The sequence below is a fragment of the Vicugna pacos genome, chromosome 4 (assembly GCF_048564905.1).
Source record: "Vicugna pacos chromosome 4, VicPac4, whole genome shotgun sequence".
NCBI lineage: Eukaryota > Metazoa > Chordata > Mammalia > Artiodactyla > Camelidae > Vicugna > Vicugna pacos.
This window is the reverse complement of record NC_132990.1, coordinates 76,530,393-76,552,494: the sequence shown is the minus strand read 5'-3', so window position 1 is coordinate 76,552,494 and position 22,102 is coordinate 76,530,393. Positions and strand designations below refer to the sequence as shown.

Below are 22,102 nucleotides of genomic sequence, written 5' to 3'. Positions count from 1 at the left end.
GTATATTCTTGCCTCCTTTGTTGAAGACTGACTTTAAGCCCGTGGGTTTGGGGTTTATTTCTGGGCTCTCTGTTGTGTTCCACTGATCCGTATGTCTGTTTTTGGGCCAATACCATGCTGTTTTGATTACTGTAGCTGTGTAGTATTGTCTGAAGTCTGAGTTATTTCTCCAGCTTCGTTCTTCTTCAGTATTGCCTTGGCAATTCTGGGTCTTCTGTGATTCCATATACATTTTAGGATTATTCGTTCTGCTTCTGTGAAAAATGTCCTGGGTAATTTGATAGGGATCACAGTAAATCTGTAGATCGCTTTGGGTAGTATGGCCATTTTAACAGTATTAATTCTTCCAATCCAAGAACATGGGGTATCTTTCCGTTTCTTTAAGTCATCTTTAACTTCCTTAACATTTTGTAGTTCTCCACATGTACGCCTTTCACCTCCTTGGTCAGATTTATTCCTTTTACTTTTTTGGATGCAATTTTAAAAGGGACTGTTCCTTTGCTTTCTTCTTCTGATATTTCATTGTTAAAGAAGCACAGCCGACTTCTGCATGTTAGCTTGCCTCCTCCTTCCTCGCTGCGTTTGTTCATCGGCTCTAGTAGTCTTCACGCGGAGGCTAGGGTTTTCCATACATAGCGCCATGTCATCTGTATACAGTGACAACTTTACCTCTTCTCTTCCAACTTTGGTCCCTTCTATTTCCTTATTTTTTTCCTACTATTTTATGGTGAACCGTTATTAATTTTGCGTCCTGTTTGTTGTTTGTTTAGCTTTTCTGACTGTTCCTGGCAGGAGGATTTGTCCGAATTACAGGTTCATTGCTGCTGAAGTGTGTAAGTTGCACTCAGCACTTCATTTACATCCTCAGCAGATACTACCGACCTCACACTGTTAAGGATGTGCACTCTAACAGCCGACTGAAGCTGTCACTTCCCCCCACAGCCCTCACACTTCTTCTGGAATAAACCACTGAGGGCACACTTTACTGCTGCTGAGGCCTTTGCTAGTGGCCGTCTCCCTCTCACACACAGTTCTCTCCCTTCTCCTCTGCCTGCGCCTGGGTTGATACCCACCTTTGCTGGTGCTGGTCAGGATGAAAAGGCTTCTAAGTTTTGCTACAAACCATGTGAACTTGATAAAATATGCACATGATATACAAATAATTCAGTTATTTATTTATTTTGAATAAAAAAGTGGCCAAGATAACAATACTAGTGGCTCTGCATACAAAACACAACATAATTGAGGTTACTCCACATTTACAAAACTGCCATTATGTACAGCACCGGATATTCACAGCAGCTTGAATAGACTCTCTAAGTACTAGAATCATAAGAGCAATTGAGGGGGATCCAAAATGGGAAAAAGCTAAAAACCAATGATCTTTCATTAACTGGAAAACTGGCCAACCAGCCAACTGGTAAAGAAAGAGGATCTGCTACCTTTTTCTCTAGTAATAATTGAAATAGGGTCGCCCCACAGAGTGGCATCTGACAAACACCCTCCAAAACTTCCATTTCATTTTCTCAATAGTTTTTCCCACTTCAACCTTTCCCCAGAAAACTCTGCCCTAGTATCAGATAAAAAGCTCAGGACACTGGCTTTTCTTCAGGGAAAGGTCAACGGGTGCTAAGGATACAGCATGGTCTGCTTCAAGCCCAGGAAAGAATTCCGCCCTCTCTGGTCATCAGTTCTTTGCAGTTTTGAACGCCCTGGGAAGCGTGAACCATGCTTCCTCTTCGAGGTGGCGGGAAGTTACTCATTCTCTGTATCGCGAGCACCTACTCTGTGCAAGGCACTTACATTAGGTGCTGCAGGAACTACCAAGACGAGACCGACAGTTCCTGCCCTCGAGGAGCTTACAATCTAATAATGAATGCTACGTACATATGCACAATGCGGAGAAGCCGCTGATTCTTCCAGATGGGGGCGTTCCAAGCAAAACGTGCTATTATTCTTAAAAGTTTTTTTTTTTTCATTTAAACACAGAAAGTCAAACACACACACCACCTTATCAGATGGTAAGAATTAAAAAAACATCTCCTCCCTGTAACCTTAAGTTTTTAGATGCCTGTTCTTTTTATTTCAGAAAATGTCATATGTAAACAGACACATAATTTGAAGCCAAGCACAGAGATTAGCACAGGCATTGGGTAAACATAAAATATATCACCATACACAACACAGACTCATTTTTCTATATAGTCTTATTTCTGTGTACACGAGGTTGATTTTCACTTTCCTTTCATACACTGAAGTACAAATCTGAGTCAAAGTCTTTAAAAAGACATAATTCACTTTTTTGCATTTAATTCTGCATTAGTACCAAAACCAAACAAAACACCCTAAACCTCACCAGTTTGTTAGCCACACGTCAGACTGATGGAAGTCTGAAATGCTCCCAAGCCATTACCACTACCTCCAACACCATCCAATGTAACCATGTCACAGGAGTTTTTCTTCATGAAACATAATTTCATGATTGTGAAGTAAGCAAATTTTTACCTTAGAAGTAACTGTAAGATTCAGAGTTCTGAAATTCAGTTCTCCCTGACTCATTTGCAGTATTTCAACCAGACAGCCTTTATCACGTCAGTTTGCAAGTATCAGCCCCCTCTTTCAGCTGCTCCCAACACCCTCTAGCAAACCATGTAATACTGTGCTAAATACACTCACCTCAGATTGTAGACCTCACTCTCCCTACAGAACAGTTGTAACTTCAAGAAAAGGCAAGGTAAGAAAAACTAAATCACCTTATCAGATAAAGAGGCTGGGGGAGAAACATTCATATACCCAAATTTAATTTCTTTACAGGACATCTTTATAAACAGTCACTCCCCTGCTAAATGTATTTCCAAAGCAAGTTTTCAGAAACAGCCGTCTGAAACCATACATGCAGACGGGAGGCTGCATCCTATTTGCCAGACTCAGACTAGCCAGTGAGTCCTCGCATTCACAGCCTCTGCAACACCCTGCTGTTCATCAGGACAGTGACGCTACAGCAAGAGTGGTCTTCAGAAACAACTCTGCAAATCTGACTTAATATAAGGGCAGTCAAACCGCACGTGCTCCAAGATCAGTTTGAACACCAGATATGTTAGCAAATGTGACGATCTTAACTCCAAAAACCTCTTTTAGCGTCAAGAAAGAGTAGTTCAAAGCTTAGTAACTGTGAGACTTGAGACCTGGTCTGAAACTCTGCTTGAGCTGCCAACTGATATTTCCACTAATAGCTTAAGTAAAAACACTCACTTCAGTTAGACCCTTTAGAGGCATTTTTATAACCCGACAACCCTGAGGGGAGGAGCCAGACCCTCGAGAGGCTGTGAGGTCAGCAGTGCTGAACTCCACGCCACGGGGAGCGGGGCAGCGCGCGAGGCCACGGCCACCCTCGGCCGCAGGCACCTGCAGACGGGCAGCCTGTGCCGGGCTACCGATCAGGCTACGTGCTGTTTGTGCCGCCCAATCCCAGAAAGAAAAAGGGCGCAACCTATCTTTACCTTAAAAAATCCAGGCCTGCCGACTTCGAATATACCAGAGTTTTTGCTCGTCAGGAATAACCAGCTCGGGGTGCGGGGTAGGTGGTAGCGAGGGGCTGAAATCTAGCAAACTCCACCCGAAGTTCAGCCTGGAGCTGTTGAGCTCTCTAACAAGGAAATCAGAATTCAGAATTTTGAAGAAAACCAGATAGTTGACCAAGTTGTTAACAACCGACAATATTTCCTCTAGGAAGAAAAAGCTACTGTTTAACAGTTTCCTCTAGGAAGGGAGGCCCACTATGCTATTTAGACTTTAGAAATTTGGTCACAAACCTAGTTTTCTTTCAAACATTAAATCTGCTAGCTTGGAAGGCGTCCCAGCAGAGCTGAGAGAACTGCAGGGATGGAGATGGAGAGGCGTCTCCTGGAAGGAGAAGCAAGGGAGCGAGGTCAGGAACAGAGGATGGAGAGACCCCGTGGGAATCGGACAGTGATGGTAACTCCCGGTTTCATTTCAGGAGCTGTGGCAACTCCCCGAACCCTGATGCAGCACACACGCTGCCAGGGCCGCAGATGCCCCGTAAAACCAGCTGTGTTCCGCCTGACAACACCAACTGGCCTCGATTTCTTTTGCATCTTACCTGGCACCATTACAATGACAACAGATATATTTCAATATTTAATTATCACCCTTTAACATTCTTTTAACCTAATTAACCAGTGATGCTCTCTACTCACAGGACTAACCCACACGCTCCAATGTGAACGCTCTCAGAACTCCTTAGAGGGAGAGGCAGAAAACTGTCACGCTCAGCCGCGAGCTCTGCCGGGGGTTCTAGTAACTTCTGACACTGAAAAATAATGGGTAGTTGTGGCAGATACAACAGTAGGCAGAGGCTGCCCGAAGTCTGGGCAGTGGACACATGAGGATTTCATCATGAATATCAAGTGTAACAAGCTATCAACTTCTGATCTAGAATAGTAGGAACAAATTAACCCTAGACAGAGAAGATGTGATGCAGGTGTGGATATCAGAGTCCCAAAATGCAACAGTGTCGTAGCTTCAAAGGTCTAGTGGTACAGGACCTGCGCTCCTGCGCCTTAATGCAGAGTGGTGACATCACTTCTGCCACCTCTCCTGTTCCCGTGGAGACAGTGACAGTGGAAATAAACCTGAAAGCCCTTAAACAGGTCAGGCAGGTGTTAGGAAGGTGCAGAGGGTACGTACAGGAAGTGTGAACCAGGCAACTGGTCTGAAGCTTCTGGTGTCACTCCACCCTTCAAGGTTTCACAGGTCAGCATGCTGTCACCAGGTATGCTGACCCTTAGTGACAGTCAGAACGGCACTCTGTTTGTGATGCTACCAGTAACTGAAAATCTCCCGTGCTCACAGGTCCATGGGTTAACCGCCAGAGTGGGGGGTACGAGGGAAGGGAGTGAGGGCTCCCAACTCCATGTGGGGAAATCTGGGCTGAGGCAGGTGTTGGCTGGATTTCAGAGTCTGAAGAACGCCAGGGGGCCCAGCCCCATGCAGACAGAAGCCATGTTCTAGTAGAACAGTTGCCATGTTTATTCCTACACAGACATACAAAAGAATTTGGGAGATCCTTTTTAGTTAACTCCTGAGAGTCAAATTTTCTCCCAAAATGCATAACTGCTTTAAATAAAAACTTAATGTAAGTTTTAAGTGGCAGCAGCAAAAAATCCCCTCATAAGAACAAATCAACTACTACCTCTGATTAGGAATAAAGAAACAAGTGAACCCAAGCATGCCGTGACTATGAAAACTGCAGTAAGTCCTTGACGTGATCGCAGTCTTCACTGTCATGTTTATGATAAAGTGAAACAGGTCTTGGCACAAACGACCACAGCTGCACCGCTCTCTGAGTTGTGTTATTCATGATCTTAATGCTGCCTGGTTCTCCTCCTTGACAATCAATTTAACACGCTAGACCTGGATAAACATGATCCTTGAAATTACCACAAAAATGAAAAAGATAAGCAGAAGACTCAGCAAGTACAGAATTAAACACGGGGGACAAAAACAAAAAACTGAGAAACAAAGACATTTCAAACCAGACTGGAAGTGCCTCTTAAGGGCTCCTGTCTCCAGCCCACGGGGCAGAGCGGGGAAGAGCACTACACGCGTGCTGCGTCCTGCAAATGACAGCGTTTCTCAAGTGAGGACAGAGGACCTTTCACTAAGGATACAAAAATAAAAGCAGTAATAAGTGTTAGAATAAAGGCAAAATAGTGTGTAGTATGAGCTAGAATTTCACATTTTGTATTTCCCATCCAACTTTCCAGAAATATGCACCCTTTAAGATGCGTGCATTGCAGCCCTGGTAGTTAGCACCAATCCCTAGGATACTTATTTTAAAAATCCAACAACACTGTAGCTCCAGAATGTCTATTTTTAATCCCAGGTTTTAAGACCAATTAATGCCTAGTATCTCCTCTTAACAGCCCACAGGAAAATACCTGTATTATAAATATCAAGGACCTTTGCAGAGAGAAGGAATCTCCAGGCTCTGGTCAACAGAGCTGCACACACCTGCCGCACCAGAGCTCAAGCGTCCGCACGTCTGAGTGGTCCGTCTCTTTCTGGAAGTCTCTAGATAGATCCTGTGCACACTATATGGGATATAAATGAAATGTCTGGAAATGTCAACATTAGAAATACTAAGTGTTTTAATTTAATACTAAAAGGAGAAAATATTCTTTTTCCTCTATGTACAAATCTCTCCCAGTCATCACAGTTAAGTCTGAAGCAGGGATGAGATGCAGGTGGACTGGAATACTTGACATCCTCATGCACATTAAGGAGCCGGAGGCAGGAGATCTGATGACATGGCAGAGATCGTTAAAAATGAGTCGCAATTGTTAACCTGTAAGAGTCACCTGATCTTTTGACACATTAAAACCAACTCTAGTCTTGGCTTCAACCTCTTAAAAATATGTAGTTTTAAGAAAATGTTTTCAATATCCATGAAAAACAGGAATTGGCAGGATGCAGATCTGTGCCTATTTGTTGAGAACAAAATATCCGGCCCACGTGCTGTTTTAGACACTTTTTGTATCTGCTGGAACACCGAATGCCACGTACCAGGTCACGGAAACTCTCTGGAGCCACATGGCAGTTCCAGACCAAGGCCGGGATGAAAGCCTAACTCAGCCCAGGCAGGCCCTTACCCACACTCCCTAGAAGAGGTTGTCCTCTCTGAGAAATGAAAGGGCATGCGTTTTGTTCAAGCCACTTCAAGACACTTGAAAAATAAGTGTTCCTCACTGAGTAAGGAGTGGGGAGTTAATGTTCATCTCAAAATGACTTAAAATCTCCACACTCCGTCATTCTAAAGATATCCTTTAGTCCCTGGAGATGGAGACTGCACTTCAGCAGGCAGTTCCCAGGGCCCCATTTACAGTCATGAAGAGCACCTCTCCTGCCGCGAAGGCCGGGCTTCCTCCCACGCACCCGGTCCCTCCCGGCTGGAGGGCATCTTCTATACAGAGCATGTGCCCTTCCTGTCTTCCCGTCACTGACATTCAGAAGACAGGAGAATCACAGAAGGGGCAGGGGCTTTGCAGCAATCTCTTAATCCAGTCAGGATCTGCAAAAGTAAGACAATTAGTATTAAGTGTTAACTTCAGAAAAGGCAGTCCAAATGGGATGAGCCCTGGATGGACCAGTGCCAAGAGGTGGGCATCTGGTCCCAGCTCTGTGTCCCTGGACAAAGCACCTCACTGCAACACTGTAAACGAGACTTTAAAGAAAGGACTATACTTTGTTCTGGGAGTGTATCTATCATACATGGTTAATGTTAAAATGCTCATAAAATTACAGTAACACTTTTAAAACGTGTTACTTTGAAGAAGGAAAAACCTGGCAACACTGTGTCAACACCTCTTCCTGCTCTGAAAAGTCCCCTCCGGCTGCGGACGCTCTGCTCACTGCTTAGCGCTCTGCAGCTCTCCCAGACCCTCGTTCTCCCCAGAAACTCTATGTAGCTCAGCTCAAAGTCAGTCAGCGTGTCTTTTTCTTAAATTTGTTTTAATCTTCTCCTGATTTCCTGTCTAAATAGTATACCAACTCTCAACTGCAAGGAGTGCTTAGAAGTTCCCTAAAATTTGTTTCAAAGTAATCCAGTAAGAGAAGGGAAGGCCGGAGGACTATAGATGAAACATGAGAGGTCATCAGTTGGAAATTTCCGAAGTTAAACGATGGGTACGTAAGAGTTTCCTATACTCTTTTCTCTACTTTTATGATTGTATTTTCCATAATAAAGAGTTAGCACACAAGCTGCTGATATACCTCCTTCTCAGAATTAGAGCGCTTCGGCCAGTTTAGAGCAAAAATCAATAAAGGTGTAGTTTACATGGAATGTTTGGTTTTACTTGAGACCAAGTATTACCCCCAAATGTACATAACTGTCACACTGTGTCTCTTCGCTGATCTGGTGAGTGTAACGTTAATGAACCTCAGGTCATAAATGGACATTCATGGAACTATTTAAACCACTAATCCCCTGCTCGTGTCTACAGTCTTATTCCCAGCTAGTCACTTCAGAAATGTGGGCTTTGACGCTGGGGCTATCAGGGAGAGAACACTGACCAACAGAAAAACACCACCCCCATGTCTCCTGGAAGAAAGACTGCAGGTGCGACCCCATCGCTGTGTTGGCAGTGCCGCCTTTGGATACGCTACCATCTGCAGAGTTTTCATTCAAATACGACCTATATATGTCATCTAAAACAAGATGACTTTCTTTGAATGGATAATTTGCTTGCAGTGACAAAACAATAAACTGCAGCCCAACTTACATACCAAAATGCCGTGTGTACGCTAACACGACATATTCCAATGGTCATTTTTTACTTAGTTGTGGCTTCATAATACAGTATAGAGCGGGATGGATCTGCCCACCATCCCCGATGGCACAGGGCTAAGCAGCACAGGGCTAAGCAGCACGGAGCCCGCGGACGCAAGCTCATCTGCCCGAGGTGGGAAAGCACTCACCTTCCGGCGCTGGGTGGCGGGCGATGCTGTCATGCAGCAAACACCTTCTGTATATCAAACTCTGGCAGGACTGGTAGGTTAAAAAGCACCTGAAAGTGGACGGAGTGCATCGTCAGTCCCACCAGCAGGGCAGCAGCACAGCGCCGGGGGACTCACCACAGGCGGCTGTCCTAAGCCCGCAAGTTAACGAAGTAGAGGGCAAAACCAGCTCGCAAGTTCACGGCCACGATGTCTCCCTCTGCACACCAAGACGGCCAGACCCGCACCAGCCCACACTTAGTAAAAGTGTCTGTCTTGGGCTTCTGAACCAAGAGGCACAAAACTTCTCATCCAGTCACTGCAGCTCCTTTTCTGCCACCATGTTTGCAGCACTGGGAAAGAATTTAGTCTGTCTATATCTCGTTGTGCTTTGAATTTTTGGTATGTTAAAAAAACCTGATTTTGTATTATACCGGAAATTATTCTTGTTAGTGACTTTTGAGATTAGGCACTATCTTTAAGAATCTACAGTGGGGAAAACCTGACAGATATAGAAGACAAAATTAATGGTGCAAAAAAAGAAGAGCCATGAACCAAAGTGCACGGGTTCCCTTCCACCCAGTGACCATGCACTGAGCAGCTTCCAGGAGCAGACAAGTGAGGGAAGGTGGAGCAGTGAGAAGGCCGACAGCGCACCTGGCTTCTGCGGGAAGGTTTTTTGAAAGGTAAGTGTTTAAGCTGAGCAACTAAGGAGTGAAAAATACGAAGAGGAAGGGCGGTTGGGGGAAGAAATTCCAGGTAGGTTTACCTTGAGTACAGACCTGGGTGCACAGGAAGGGCGGTAATACCTGAGTGAGAGCAAGTACCCACCCTCACCTGGGGATTCTGGCACTAACTTCAATCAGCAAAAATGAAAAATGTGAAAAAAGCCGTCTGAGAGGCAACAATGTGTAGCAGTTACACATACAAAATCTGGAGCCAGAATGACGGGTTCTCAGCTCTGCCACGTCCCCCTGTGTGACTTTGGACAAATTACTGGACTTTCCCAGGCCCCAGTTTCCTCATTTGTAAAGATGGAAACAATCACAGTGCCCCACGTGTGGCTGTTGTGAGGACACAGTAACTCAGGATGTGTGTGTTGCTCAGAATAGTGCCTGGCACACTGGCAGTGCCAAACAGTGCTGGTTGTTAGAAGCTTGTTTCCTGTCCTCCCCTTTAAAAAAAAAGTCTGAACAAATTAGAAAAAGTATAAGAACCAATAAAGACTGGAAAAAATCCAAATATCCATCAATAAGGGAGTAAATAATGGAACATCCGTACAACGGAAAACTCTAAAGCTGCTAAGAATGGATCTATGCACTGATGTGGGAAACGGCCACAACACTTTGATAAAAGAATTGGCAAGTTGTCAAGATAGTTATTTGTAGCCCAATCCTGTTTCTGTTAAAAATAAATTTAAAAAATTTAGTGAGTGCCTACTATGTGCCAGGCAATGTTCCAGAAAGAGCCATGAACAAAACCACAAAACTCCCTGCCTTCGTGAAGCTTTCTATTCCAGAGGGAGGAGAAAAACAGAACGTACAAAAATCAATGGTGGTAACTGCTGAGGAGGAAAATAAAGCAAGGGAGAGGGAAGAGGACTACGGGGGGAGGGGGAAGGGGGCTGTCGTCAGGTGGTGCCATTTTAAGTCGCATGGCCAGGAAGGCCTAACTGATAAAGGGACACTTGAGAAAGCCATGTGGACACCTGCTGGACGAGCAGTCCGGGCAGAGAGAACTGCCAGTGCAGAGGCCCGGGGTGGAAGGGGTGCCTCGTGTACCTGAGGGGCAATGAGGCCAGTGCACCCCGAGTGAAGTTAGCAAGATGCAGAAATGCATATGTGGTCAGAGAAGGGACGGGGGCCAGGCTGTGTGGTCTGAAAGGATTTTAGCTTCTGCTCATCAGAAATGGGCAGCCACTGGAGTTCTGAGCAGAGGGGTGACGTGAGCTGACAATCTCGGCCCTGCTTAGAACAGGCTGGAGGGGGAAGGAAAGACACAGGAAGGTTGGCTGGGAGACAACTGTAATGATCTGGGCAAGAGACGACGGTGCCCTGGGCCAGGGGTGGAGGGAGTGAGAAACGTCTGGATCCAAGTCTGAAATGCCTATTAAACTTCTAAACAGAGAAACTGAGCAGGTACTTAAATATGAAGTCTGGACTGAGGGGGAGAGATTCGGGTTAAAGTGGCAGGTTTAAGTTCCCAGTGTACAGAGGATATGCGACAGCCAGGGGAGAGTGCTGCCAGAAGAGAAACAGGTCCAGACACGGACATCTAGGAGACAGGGGCCAGGACGCCAGGTGATAAGAGAGCTTTGAGGGGGAGGAGCCCGTGCCAAACGCAGCCCACAGGCCATATAATGAGGCAGCCTCAAGGTTCCCACTTAAAGTGAGACCCAGGGGGGAGAAGGAGGAAAGACCTCCACCTTTTGTTACAAAGTTAAGCCAAACAAAGTACATAAGCACCTTCCATTCTATTAACTTTAACAGGTATTGCTTTGGTAATAATGATTTTTAAAAATTTAGTGCTACTTTAGAGCAAAACAGTATTATCAAAATAAAGAAAGAAATCCCTACATATGTTAAGCAGTAAAAAAAAAAAACCCTCTCTTTAAAGGGTATCCTACTTTAGTCAAACTGACCACAAGAAAAAACAACAAGCTCACACCAGGTTTTATAGCAGCAGCTTCTCTCCAACCTAATGGCATGGGCAACATCGATTTCAGATGAACACTTCACGGTGGTCTGTGCTGCATGAAAGTGACGAAGGAGCAAAAGCAGCTTACCGGAGCCAAATGTGGCCATTGGAGCAGACTGCCTGCTTGCGATCTGTGAACGGCAAGATCTCTTTACACAAACTACAGTGCTCGGGGAACGTCTGCTTGTTCATCTTCTTTGAGATGTGTCCGATCAGCACCTAGTAACACAGGGCAGTCAGCAATGTTTTGTGGTGAGCACAGGGCTTCCAGATACAAAAGAGAAGTGGGACACTATGCAGTATCTTACACAAGACCGGAGCCCTGCTCCTCCACTTAGGCCCATCGCGGAGTCTGGAAAGTAAAAAAGCTAGACCATCACGTTGTGTCACCTGGCCGAGTAAAAGCAAATAAATTCATGCAGGTACCTCGTGAACTATCCCCACTAAAGGAAAAACTGTTCTGGAAACCCAAATCTTACTACTTGCCTTTAGTTGCTCCTGAAATAAGGACTTCAGAGTTCTGTCAGAAGACAAAGGACACTTAGCTACACTTCATGATGTTCTGACTTTCAGAGAGAAAAGCATAACCTCTTAGGCAAAATATCATGTGAAATACTAACTTCGTAGAACTACGGAAATGTCTACTCTTTAAGAAGGGTTTACAAAGTAAAAAGATCATCAGGATTGAAAAATAATAATTTCCCCTTCTGATGGCCCAAAGACCCGTGACCAATCCAGTTTTGGCCTGCAACTTGAGACCCACCGACTCCGCGCAGGACCCTCTGGGGGGGGGGGGGCAGGCGGGGCGAGCTCCAGGCCTTGGCCTGACTTCAGCTTCGTTTCCTCCTCTGCTTCACTTATTAGGGTTGCACCACTTTAATGACGGAAATCTGAAAAACTCCAATCTGCTTCATTATTTTGCTGGAAAAAACCTTTCCCAGCTCTATCACTGGGAGGCGTGGGAAGCACTGATCCTCAAGAGCCTCCTCGTCTCACTAGCAGGTAATGTCTTTCAGTTTTAACCCATTTACACTTCAGCTCTTGTGGAAGAACTCAAGTCTACCGTCACTAAAATGGGTTCACTGAAGTTCTGAAGGGCATCAGTAGTGCAGAAGTGTGTCTTACCTACTCTGCATGTAATTTACAAACTTCAAACCCATTCACTTTTGACCTTTTTTGGCCTTGAGAATTCTAATTTATGGTCCTTTACAGCAGGGACAACCAAAGTACTAGGTTCGAGAAGATTCATTTAAGGCACACAGTGGGATTTTAAAACATGAAACGTGTTGTTTTCAATCAAAACTCAGTTGCTGCAGATGGGCAGAGTACAATCTTTCCTTCTTTAAATTGGCTCTGGTGGAACCAAGAACTATGCTAAACATAGCTTTCCATGCTCATGTCGCACCTCGGCAATTATTCTAAATCATTACCAACCAACTACCATTACAAATTTCCTAAAATGCTAGTATTTCAGGCTTATAATATCCCTGCTGGGGCCTATGAAACAGTGATAACCAGAAAACTCTTCCAAACAATTCAGATCACAATGAAACAATTTATAAAAGTTGACTTTCAAAGATGAAAAATCAGTTATATAAACAGTACATCTTAACTACTCTTGAGATTATTGCAAATACATCCTTAGGCGATAATTTTAGGGGTGTATGTACATATACATACGTACACACACACACTTTCCAACAAGAAAATACAAGTGGTTTGTAAATAGTTTAACATTAGACATGAAGACCTGTGGATTTATTGCTTTCAGTTAATATGTTAAGTAAGACTGTTGGTAGTGAGAGTAAGTGTCTATCTTCAGAATAAAAAGGACCACGGGTGTCCGTGGTTTTAAGTATTTTAGTATACAGGATGTTCCTTGAAACACAGTTCTTCAGGGTTTTAGATGCTGTTAGCTCAGGATCCCTGATTAATAAGCCTGGATAACCTGGTGAGCTACACAAAGTTACACGGTTTCTTTCCTATAGGAATTCCCGGAACCCTTAAAGGATGATGCACACTGGGAACCTTTAGGAGGAGTATGGAGTACATGGTCTTCCTCCATGTGTGGAGCCCTAGTGTTCTATCAGCGAACCTGAATTCTGTGAAACACGTTTTGGGTAACACTGTAAGATTGTTCTAACATCAAAATAACGGTTACACCTAGTTTTTGCAAAAATACCACAAATAATCATGTTTACTTTACATGCCCTTCTAGACTAAATCAGACGACCTCCTCAAGTCTTTCCAAACAGAACAGTCCCTGCCAAGTTCCTCCCGCCCTCCAGAGGCGGGGGGCACACCACACTGCCCCTGTGGTGACTGCCCCATCACAACCTACTCTGCTAAACGCAGCCTCCTGGAGCTCATCCATGGCCCGGAAACCTCCCGAACCTTGCATATCAATCAAAGCCTTAGTGAGAGTAAGAATGAAATATTCTTTGTGTGATACGCGTATGTCCTCTGCATTAATCCATGTTTCCTATTTATTCTCCTGCACCTCGTGCCAATTAATTACCTAAAAAAAAAGTCAAAGAAGAAGTTGAGCTTTACAAATTAAATTTAGGCCATTCCTTTCTCATGAAGAAAGCAGTCTTCTCACAGTTTCAGTGTTTTGTTAACAAACACCTACCCGAGCTGTTCTGTCCTCATACTCTTCGTCAGACATTAAAAAGTTACAGAGGCCCCTGGTGGGGATGCTGGTGTTTTCTGTGATCCAGGTGTGCAGGTACACTTCTCCTAAGACTCGCTTCATGTGCTCCCGGGTCAAGTGCATCTCCACGGCTTCGATTTTCCCCTGGATCTCAAGGAGTTTCTCTTCCATTGGCTCTCGGCCTCCAGTATCTCCAGACGGAGTGAGGGAGTCATCTGTGGGGTCCTCTGGGTCACCTTCCCTGCTCCTCTCCTGAAGGCCTTGCTTGGCCGCCTGTCTGGAGGACGTGCCTTCTTCTTGCTGCTCATCGTCAGCATTGCCCATCCCGGGCGAGTCCACTAGTAAGGCTTTTGAGTCCTCGTGTGTGGGTTTCCACAAGGCTTCTGAAGGGGTTTTCTGCATCGACTGATACAAAATCCTCAGGAGGAAGAGTTTGAAACGCCAGTAATAGGTGGCCCCACTGCTTTCAATCTTTTTTTCCAAAGCTTCTTGTAAAAACTGAGGGATATGCTTGTCTCTTAAAATCTTCCAGCGTACTAGGTCTATTAAATCTACCTGCCTAAAGAGATTCTGAACTGAGGATTCCAGAAGCTGAGCCGCTGCCTCTTCAAAGGTTTTCAGAGTAACGAACTGAACCTGGTAGTTTTTGTTAACGGGATGGAGGCCATTGACCATGCCCTCGGTTGTAATGACGGCCAGGTACGCGCCGCAGGGGCTCACTGCTATCCCGTGTGTCCTCACCGAGCCGAACACATCTGAGAGTTTAATCAGCTGGTGCTCAAACTTCAACGCGACGTCTGTGAAGATGGGAATCAGCTGCCTCACCTTGCCGTCACTGGAACAAGTATACACCGTTCCATTCTGCTTGTCCGCCGTCATGGAGACGATGGGCAGCGAGTGAAGGCCTGTGACGTGAGAATTGTGAACATTCAGACCTGCTTTGGAGATCAGAAGAAGACACCAGAACACATAGGATCCTCTGGCAGCCACCACTAAGCTGCAACTACACTTCTGGTAAGGGTGATACAATGGGACACACTTGATGCTGTGTACTGGCAACTGGTCCATTTCTTTCCACAAGACGACAGGCTGCCTCAGAGTGAAGTAGCCTTTAACGGCTTTGAGGTTGACAGGGAGAATTTTCACGGGCCCAAAAGCACTCCCCACAATGAGGCCGCTCATCTTCCGGTTGCTGTGCTCGTACTCCCACCAAAACAGGACACTAGGAGAGCTGATTCCAGACTCGATCGTGTTGCAGGAAGAGATAGATTCCTTTCCTACAAACGGGAGCTGAAACTGCCACACGGCGATGTTCCCGTTCTCAAAGAGGACGGCCAGGAGCACGCTGCCCACGTCGCGGCACTCATTGTTGTGCTTGACCTGCTGAGTGGTACAGATGCCCGACCACTCCATTCTGACTGGTGTCTGCATGCTGTGCCTCCTCTGAAACTCAGCAAAGTCCCCGAGATTCCCTTCTGGGGCCTCACTTTTAGAGAGTCTGTAACTGGTCTCATAAAGACGTTCTCCATAAATCTCAGTCAGATCGACCAGCTGGACCCACTGCAGTCTGTTGAGGTTAGCCTGGATGGTCAGGCGATTGTCCATGGTCAGTGCTGCCAAGAGGCACCTGCCGTTGGCATCACAACCCATGGGGGACCAGCTGGTGTATTTGAATCCTCTCATTGGTGGCAACGCCTTCCCCTCAGGGTTGAACACCCTATCCAACATGAAAGTCTGACTGACTGTGGGGTCTTTGGAGGTGGCAAATTTCTCCTTACACTCAGCAACTTCTGTTTTTGAGCCCACCTGAAAATAAGGGAGACAACAACTATCAGATAAATATTTCATTCTAAGAGGAATGTATTTACATTGCGTAGGGTGAATTAACTGATTCATGTTAACATACACAGTAATTTTATATCAATTCTGTTAATTTTGGTATGACATGCATTTAAAAGGTCAAGAATTGGAGGGAGGCTACAGCTCAGTGGTAGAGCGTGTGCTTAGCACGCATGAGGTCCTGGGTTCAACCCCTAGTCACTCTATTTAAGTAAATAAACAAATAAACCTAATTACCTCCCTGTTGAAAAAAACCAAAATAAACAAAATAATTTTTTTAAAAAAGATCAAGAACATGTCTAAAACCAAATGAGCATTTACTCAGAAAATGGCAATTTTTTTTAAGGGTCAGAATAAATGTTGCTATTACTCATGGCCTGGTTCCTACATTCTTTTCAAAATTGACATAAGGAGGAGCAATGATGGAGATGCACTGGATTCTGAAGAGTCAGAGCATTCTGCTGAACCACTCACAAAACAATAAAGGACTTAAGAAGTCATGAAAAAATGTAAATCTGTATGTATCTTTGATAAAATTAGATGTGCCGATTTTTAACAGTATCTTTGCAATACCAATGCCAGCTTTGAGTTTTCTATCTGAAATTTCATTTACAAAGATGCTGAGAGCCAAGTCCCACTGATTCTATAGGATAATGTTCACTCTCATTAGACTACTTGCTCTTCCCTGAACATTCCCACAGCCTTCCTGGCTCCCTTGTGTAAAATGCTCTCTTTCCTCCTATCTGAATCCCATTCATCCTTCCAGGTCAAACTCCATGAGGTCTTCTGAGATCATGCTAGCTTTCATTCATCTCTCCCTCCTCCAGGTTCATAACATACATCAGCAGTGCTATTTGTTTAGTATCTAGCTGTACGACGGTGAGCTTTTTAAGAAGATTTTAAAGGGCCATTAAAGATGGAGGAAGAAATAAATGACCAAAAGAAAGTGATTCAGGGCCATAAGAAAATATCCAGGAAGGCTAAAGTCAGAAAAGAGCAGGGGGTCAATTAAAATACGATTTCTGTTCCGATGGAAGCAGGAAGAAGAAAGGACTTGACCCACTGTCTGTAGAGAAACGGGTAACAGAGAGAGAAAGCAGAATCTTTCGACTCCTTTTTAGTGTCAATCTTCCTTTACATAGAGGCTGATCTTCAAACTGGAAGGGGTAGAATAAGCATGATTAAAAAGGAATTAAATCCTAAGATATATACAGCTATGATAAAGTCATTTTAAGTGAGTTTAAGTCCCCAAGCCCAGAGGAATTCCACTCCAGGATACAGAAAGAACTGGGAAGATGAACTCAGAACCATTACACTCCTTGATAAAGCTTGGACAACCAGGAATGTGTCACAAAACCAGAGTGCAACAAATAGTCAACTGCTAGATCACAGAATAAACAAGCATATAAAATGAAAGGTAGCTATAAAGTCCAACAAATGAATTACAATACTTTTTCTAATGTGTGTTAAACAGGCCATCCCTCCCCTAAACTGTCCGTTGAAAGAGTTCTGTAACCAAATAAATTTTGGAAATGTTATATATTATACATTATTCCCCTTTCAAGAGTTAGAGCCAGGGAACTACTGTAGAGGCTTACATCAGAGTTATCCTTACAGTTATACTTGAAGAGTTAAGTTATTTTTTAAAAATAGAACCTTTTGGGGGGGGGTCATCTTTTATTATCCTAAATAATATTCTGGAAGTGGTGTCTTAAGCAGTATATCGATCTTATTTTTTTTATTTTTTATTTTTTAACATTTTTTATTGATTTATAATCATTTTGCAATGTTGTGTCAAATTCCAGTGCTCAGCACAATAGTATATTGATTTTAGAAAGGCATTTAAGGTGGTCTCTTGGACATGCTGGAGAAATACAACCTGGAAATTCCAATTAAATAGAGGTGTTGCTGCCTAGCCTGTTAATAAAACAATACTAATCAAAGCCCAGAGCTTTGTATGCGTAGATAAAATTTGACTGAAAATCTGTGTTATGATGCCAGACTGCCTGGGTTCAAACCCTGGCTCTATCACACTCTAGCTCTGTGACCCTGAGCAAACTGTTTAAACCTTCTGGGTTTTAATTTCCTAATTTATCAAGGGAATAATAATACATGTCTCACAGAAGTAGGAAGGTTAATTAAGTCAATATATGTAAAGCATATATTAATAAACACTCAATAAATGTTAGCTATGATGACAATTATTAATACTCTCTGAGGATTAAGTAAATGTTAATGAGACCTAATAAAAATATGTACAATGCAGGATAGACAGGAATTAAGCTGTCCACCAAATGAAGGGTAGATATAAAACTGTTCACCAAATCCTGTAATGCTGTAAACTAAGCAATAATCCTCAGACTGGGATAATCCTCTACAATGAAAGCTTCTACAGAACTGGATGTCAACGTACAGAATGCGTAACCCCAAACAGCAGCATAGGATGAAATGAAGCTCACGCCTTGTCCTACTCATTGCAGGACGAATCCTTGATAGGATGGAGAGCAGCGTGGATGTCGACCAGTAGGGAAAATCCTTAGGGTTTGTGCAGTAATTTCTAGTATCTTAGGTAGTTTGAATTACCCTACTGCACCTCACCCCAACTCTCCATATCACAAAACTAGTTAACAAATCAAAACAAGAACTCAGATGTCCAGGGAGCACACTAGTGAGTCCAGCTCCCAGAGGCCAGCCCCCAGCCAATCATTTAATTATGCACTACCCTGTTTCCAGCTGGCTACTACTACAACTAATAGCTATGAACTGACTGAGCATCTAATATATAAAAACTCATTTGAAGTTATTAGATAGTAAGCTTCTTTAGGCCAGGAATATGATTCCAAAGACAGGCAATAGTTATTTAACTTAATGTAGCAGATGGAGTTAATATTGCTAACGTTCCTAACAATTGATACAAATAAAATTAGTTATGCATATATTATTAGAATTTCTAACTGTATACAATTATATGATTCACTAAGTCAGCAGTCTAATGGGAAGAGAAATTGCAACTTTTTCTTAAATCACCATTTTACTGCTTTTCAGATTTATATCATTCACCTTTATATCATAACCTCAGTACCCTGAACAGTAACTTGCAAGTAACACAATATTTGAATTATTATTTAACGGTGCATTTTTCTTAAGAAATTCATAATCTAAGTAACAATCATGGAGCAAAAGCTTCAAAGAGATTTAACATCTAGCATTCTCGTAGCTGTATGCACTAAAACTGTGATCTAGGTGGCAGAATGTCCATGTTTTGTGTTAGAGCAAAGGCAAGCTGGACAGTACTGAGTGGAACTAAATCCCTAGGGATTGTCAATGGGCAGTGACATCAAACTACAGATACAGACTTCTTTACATTCCTACCATTACTCCAGTTTTCTCCCACAGAGGCCTCTTTTAGAATTGCAGGGACAACTCAGCATTCACTCACCAGGCACAGTTAGTTTAATAAGACTGCTAACTGATAGATGGTTTGTGTGAGGCAAATACCAAAAATCAGTACAGAAGGGGAAGATGCCACTACTTAATTACAGGAAAGCCACCAATTATTAGAGGAATATATAAAGATTTCCTACTACTCATTTGCCAGTTGTGGAACCAATGACAGAGTCAAATTTTTATCAGAATACAGTACAACAGATATCTTTATGTTCATAGCCAGAGCATTACTCCAGACTCCCTCCTTCATACTTGCATGACTATTTTTTAACTCGAGCATTTACGGGCTGCCAGGAACTGTACTGACTATACATGTGTACATGTGTATAGGTATGTACACATATAAGTACATGTGTTTAACTTATTCTTCCAAAAATTCTCATCAAGAGATTTTTTTATCCTCTATTTATAGAATTTATTATCGTCCTTTTAAAAATAGGCTTATCTTGCTATCTGTTGCCAAAGCCCAATCTCTTAACCCTGTTTTATATTGATTCCAACAATCATGTTCTTGCCTCTAGTGCAGCCAGATTCATACTCCTGACCCATACATACCAGGTCAGTCCGTGTTTAGGATACTGTAACAGCACTTTAGGGCTTCCAAGATTGAAGCCAGCCTCCTCAGACTGACCTTCAAAGTTCCCAAATCGGCCTCACCTTCCTTTCTCTGACTCTCTAGAAGAGACTCACCTGTTGATCCATCATTATTTACACAAAACAACAGCAGGTTAACGTTCCTGACTTACATGTATGTGCATGAGATGAGCATCCCACTCCTGCCATATGGATGACCCTCTCCTCCCTTCCTCTTACAACCCAAATCCGACCTTTTTTTAGGTCTGCTGCAGAGTCACCACCAAATAACCTTACCTGATAAACACCACCTCACTATTCCTTTCTTTCTTTAAATTCTCTCTGCTACAGTATTAAATCTTTACTATATCGAGATACACTTAAAATGTTCTCTAGCTGATGTGTCATATGAACATCCTTAGCAGCAGTAAGTTCCTTTCCAGCAGAGGACAGACCTTTTAAAACCCCTTTGTTCTGCCTCCCTCCTTGAGTGTTTCTCAGTTTCATAGCATTACCAACATCTGGCCATCTGATTTGTTTTTACTTGAATCAAGTTGTTCACATCTTGTCCAAGATCTTAGAGGGCGCAGGTCAAACAAGTTTATCAATGATCTAACTCAACATCAAATTATCAGTTTAAAACGTGAATAAGTATGTATGCTAAAAAGTGGTGTGGGTTCCTTGCACCCTACCCACAGTTAATAATCCATATCTTAAATGGCTGTGCAGACTAAGAGTTTTTTTTTAACTTCACTTTCACAGACACGTTCTCTGTACACAGATACATATATTTACAGTGCTTATCACTACCTGATATCACATTGTTATTTGCTCGTGACTTGCCAAAAGAATGCAAGCTTCATGAGGACAAGGACTTTGTTTTGTACAATGCTCTATTTCCAGAACCTAGGTTGGTGCCTGGCTGATAACACAGTGGTATTCAAATATGTGTTGAAAGAATGAATATACCCTTCGATAGTCACAGAGATGCATACCGATCTACAAAGGAAATTTTAAGTGAAGTTTTTACACATTTAAGCCACTAAAATGAACAATACAACTTACTACTCAAAAGAATTTGAAAATGGCGATAATAAAACAATAAAACTTTAAGAACCCTTAAGTTCTGAAGGCAAACTTCGCTAATATGAAGCTGAAAGCACTAAATCTACATGGAGATCTTGGGCTTAAAGTTTAAGAACTGCACGTACTTCCAGAGGCTTTATTTTTCATTCTACAAAGATTTTTAGTTATTGAAGAAAAACTGGAGTACTAACACGGACCTCCAGTATTTATCCGTCTGCCCAAGATGAGAAGCAAGGACTATTCATTAAAAAGTTGTTGTTAAGACAACGGAAAGGACCAATTTTTTTTTTTCTTCAAAGTGTAAGAAGCGCAAGAAGAGGGCACATCACAGTAAACAAAGCCAGCCAAGGGCCTCGGGGAGCAAGCCCCAGACAATAGGAGCAACGGCAGAGGCAGGTCTGGGGTTGGGTCAACAGTGGGTGGAGCCTCAGAAAGCACCAAGGCAACAAATCTGCGCCAGCAGCCAGCCAGACGCCGGGGCGAGGGAAGAACCTGGCTCCGAGAGGGACCTCCCGAAATATACGCGTGTCCGGGCGGGTGATCTGGGAAACTGGGAACAAACGGCCAGAAGGTTTTTTGTTTGATTTTTAAGCTAAGGCGACCCTAACCACTTAGCTCTAAGCGCCGGGCGCGAGGAGGGGGAATCCCCGAACTAGGCGTGGGCCGGGATTCCCCAGGGACCTGTGACGCGGCCCCGGGAGTGACGAGAGACCCCGGGGCTGAAGCCCAGGGCTGACTTACTTTGAGGAGGCAGCTGTTGAGAGGCGCGGGCACCGACGTGCGGTGGATAACCAGGTCCTGGCCCGGGTTGTGCACGTCGCAGATGAGCTCCAGCACAGCGATGCTGCGGGCCGTGGACACGGACACGCGGTGGTCCTCGGACCACGCCAGCGGCTCCAGGCCGCTCACCGCATACTGCAGCTTCACGGCCGGCTCCCGCCGAGTCACCAGGAGGCGGAACGCGGCGCTGGGCCCGGGGGCCGCGTCCACCGCCGGCTCCTTCCCGCCCCCCTCGCCCTCCTCCTCCTCGGGCGGAGGAGGCCGGCTGGCCGCGGGCCCCACCCGGGCCTTGTCGGACGTGTTCATCTCTCCTCAGACGCAAAGGCCGGATCCGCGGGCGGGTTAATGCCGTGTCGCCGTCCCGCTGCCGCCTCCGGTACCGCGGCCGCGGGCCCCCAGCGCCCTCCGCGGCGGTTTTCTCCCCTCAGGCCCGGAGCGCCGCCGAGCCAGGAAGGACCCCGCTGTTGCTAGGCGACCCAGCCCTGCCAGGTGGCCAAGGCACTGCCTGTTAAA

The 22,102-nt window shown here is 44.3% G+C and overlaps 1 protein-coding gene and 1 long non-coding RNA gene across 4 annotated transcripts in view; one reads left to right on the top strand and one right to left on the bottom strand.

The window, feature by feature from the left end:
* The window catches only part of LOC140696190 (uncharacterized), a 22,256-nt gene extending 8,596 nt beyond the window's left edge, over positions 1 to 13,660 (top strand). Inside the window, exons 2-4 of the long non-coding RNA XR_012072329.1 lie at positions 7,562 to 7,704; positions 12,076 to 12,213; positions 13,200 to 13,660. This is a non-coding gene — a long non-coding RNA (uncharacterized lncRNA). The remainder of the gene's footprint in view (positions 1 to 7,561; positions 7,705 to 12,075; positions 12,214 to 13,199) is intronic.
* Positions 1,164 to 22,102, bottom strand: GTF3C4 (general transcription factor IIIC subunit 4). 3 transcript variants are annotated; one of them, XR_012072328.1, is made up of 6 exons: positions 21,551 to 22,102; positions 13,844 to 15,670; positions 11,300 to 11,430; positions 8,497 to 8,585; positions 6,034 to 7,090; positions 1,164 to 5,680 (listed from the first exon to the last, which is right to left on the bottom strand). XR_012072328.1 is itself a non-coding variant. In XM_006216598.4 (5 exons), the coding sequence occupies exons 1-5, from the start codon at positions 21,893 to 21,895 to the stop codon at positions 7,026 to 7,028; spliced, it is 2,457 nt and encodes an 818-aa protein (XP_006216660.2). In that variant the 5' UTR covers positions 21,896 to 22,102; the 3' UTR covers positions 1,164 to 7,025. The 3 variants fall into 3 exon arrangements, 2 of the variants coding, with proteins under 2 accessions (XP_006216660.2, XP_072816458.1); XM_006216598.4 differs by having other exon boundaries at positions 1,164 to 7,090; XM_072960357.1 differs by lacking the exons at positions 1,164 to 5,680; positions 6,034 to 7,090; positions 8,497 to 8,585; positions 11,300 to 11,430 and adding an exon at positions 12,747 to 13,729 and having other exon boundaries at positions 21,551 to 22,031.

Excerpts from the sequence above, each read along its gene's own strand:
- GTF3C4 (XM_006216598.4), bottom strand. The coding sequence starts at position 21,895 with ATGAACACGTCCGACAAGGCCCGGGTGGGGCCCGCGGCCAGCCGGCCT. Across the intron at positions 11,431-13,843 it reads ATGAGGACAGAACAGCTCGG|GTGCTGATCGGACACATCTC; the intron begins GTAGGTGTTTGT and ends CTGTGTTACTAG. Across the intron at positions 7,091-8,496 it reads CCGCCACCCAGCGCCGGAAG|ATCCTGACTGGATTAAGAGA; the intron begins GTGAGTGCTTTC and ends TTACTTTTGCAG.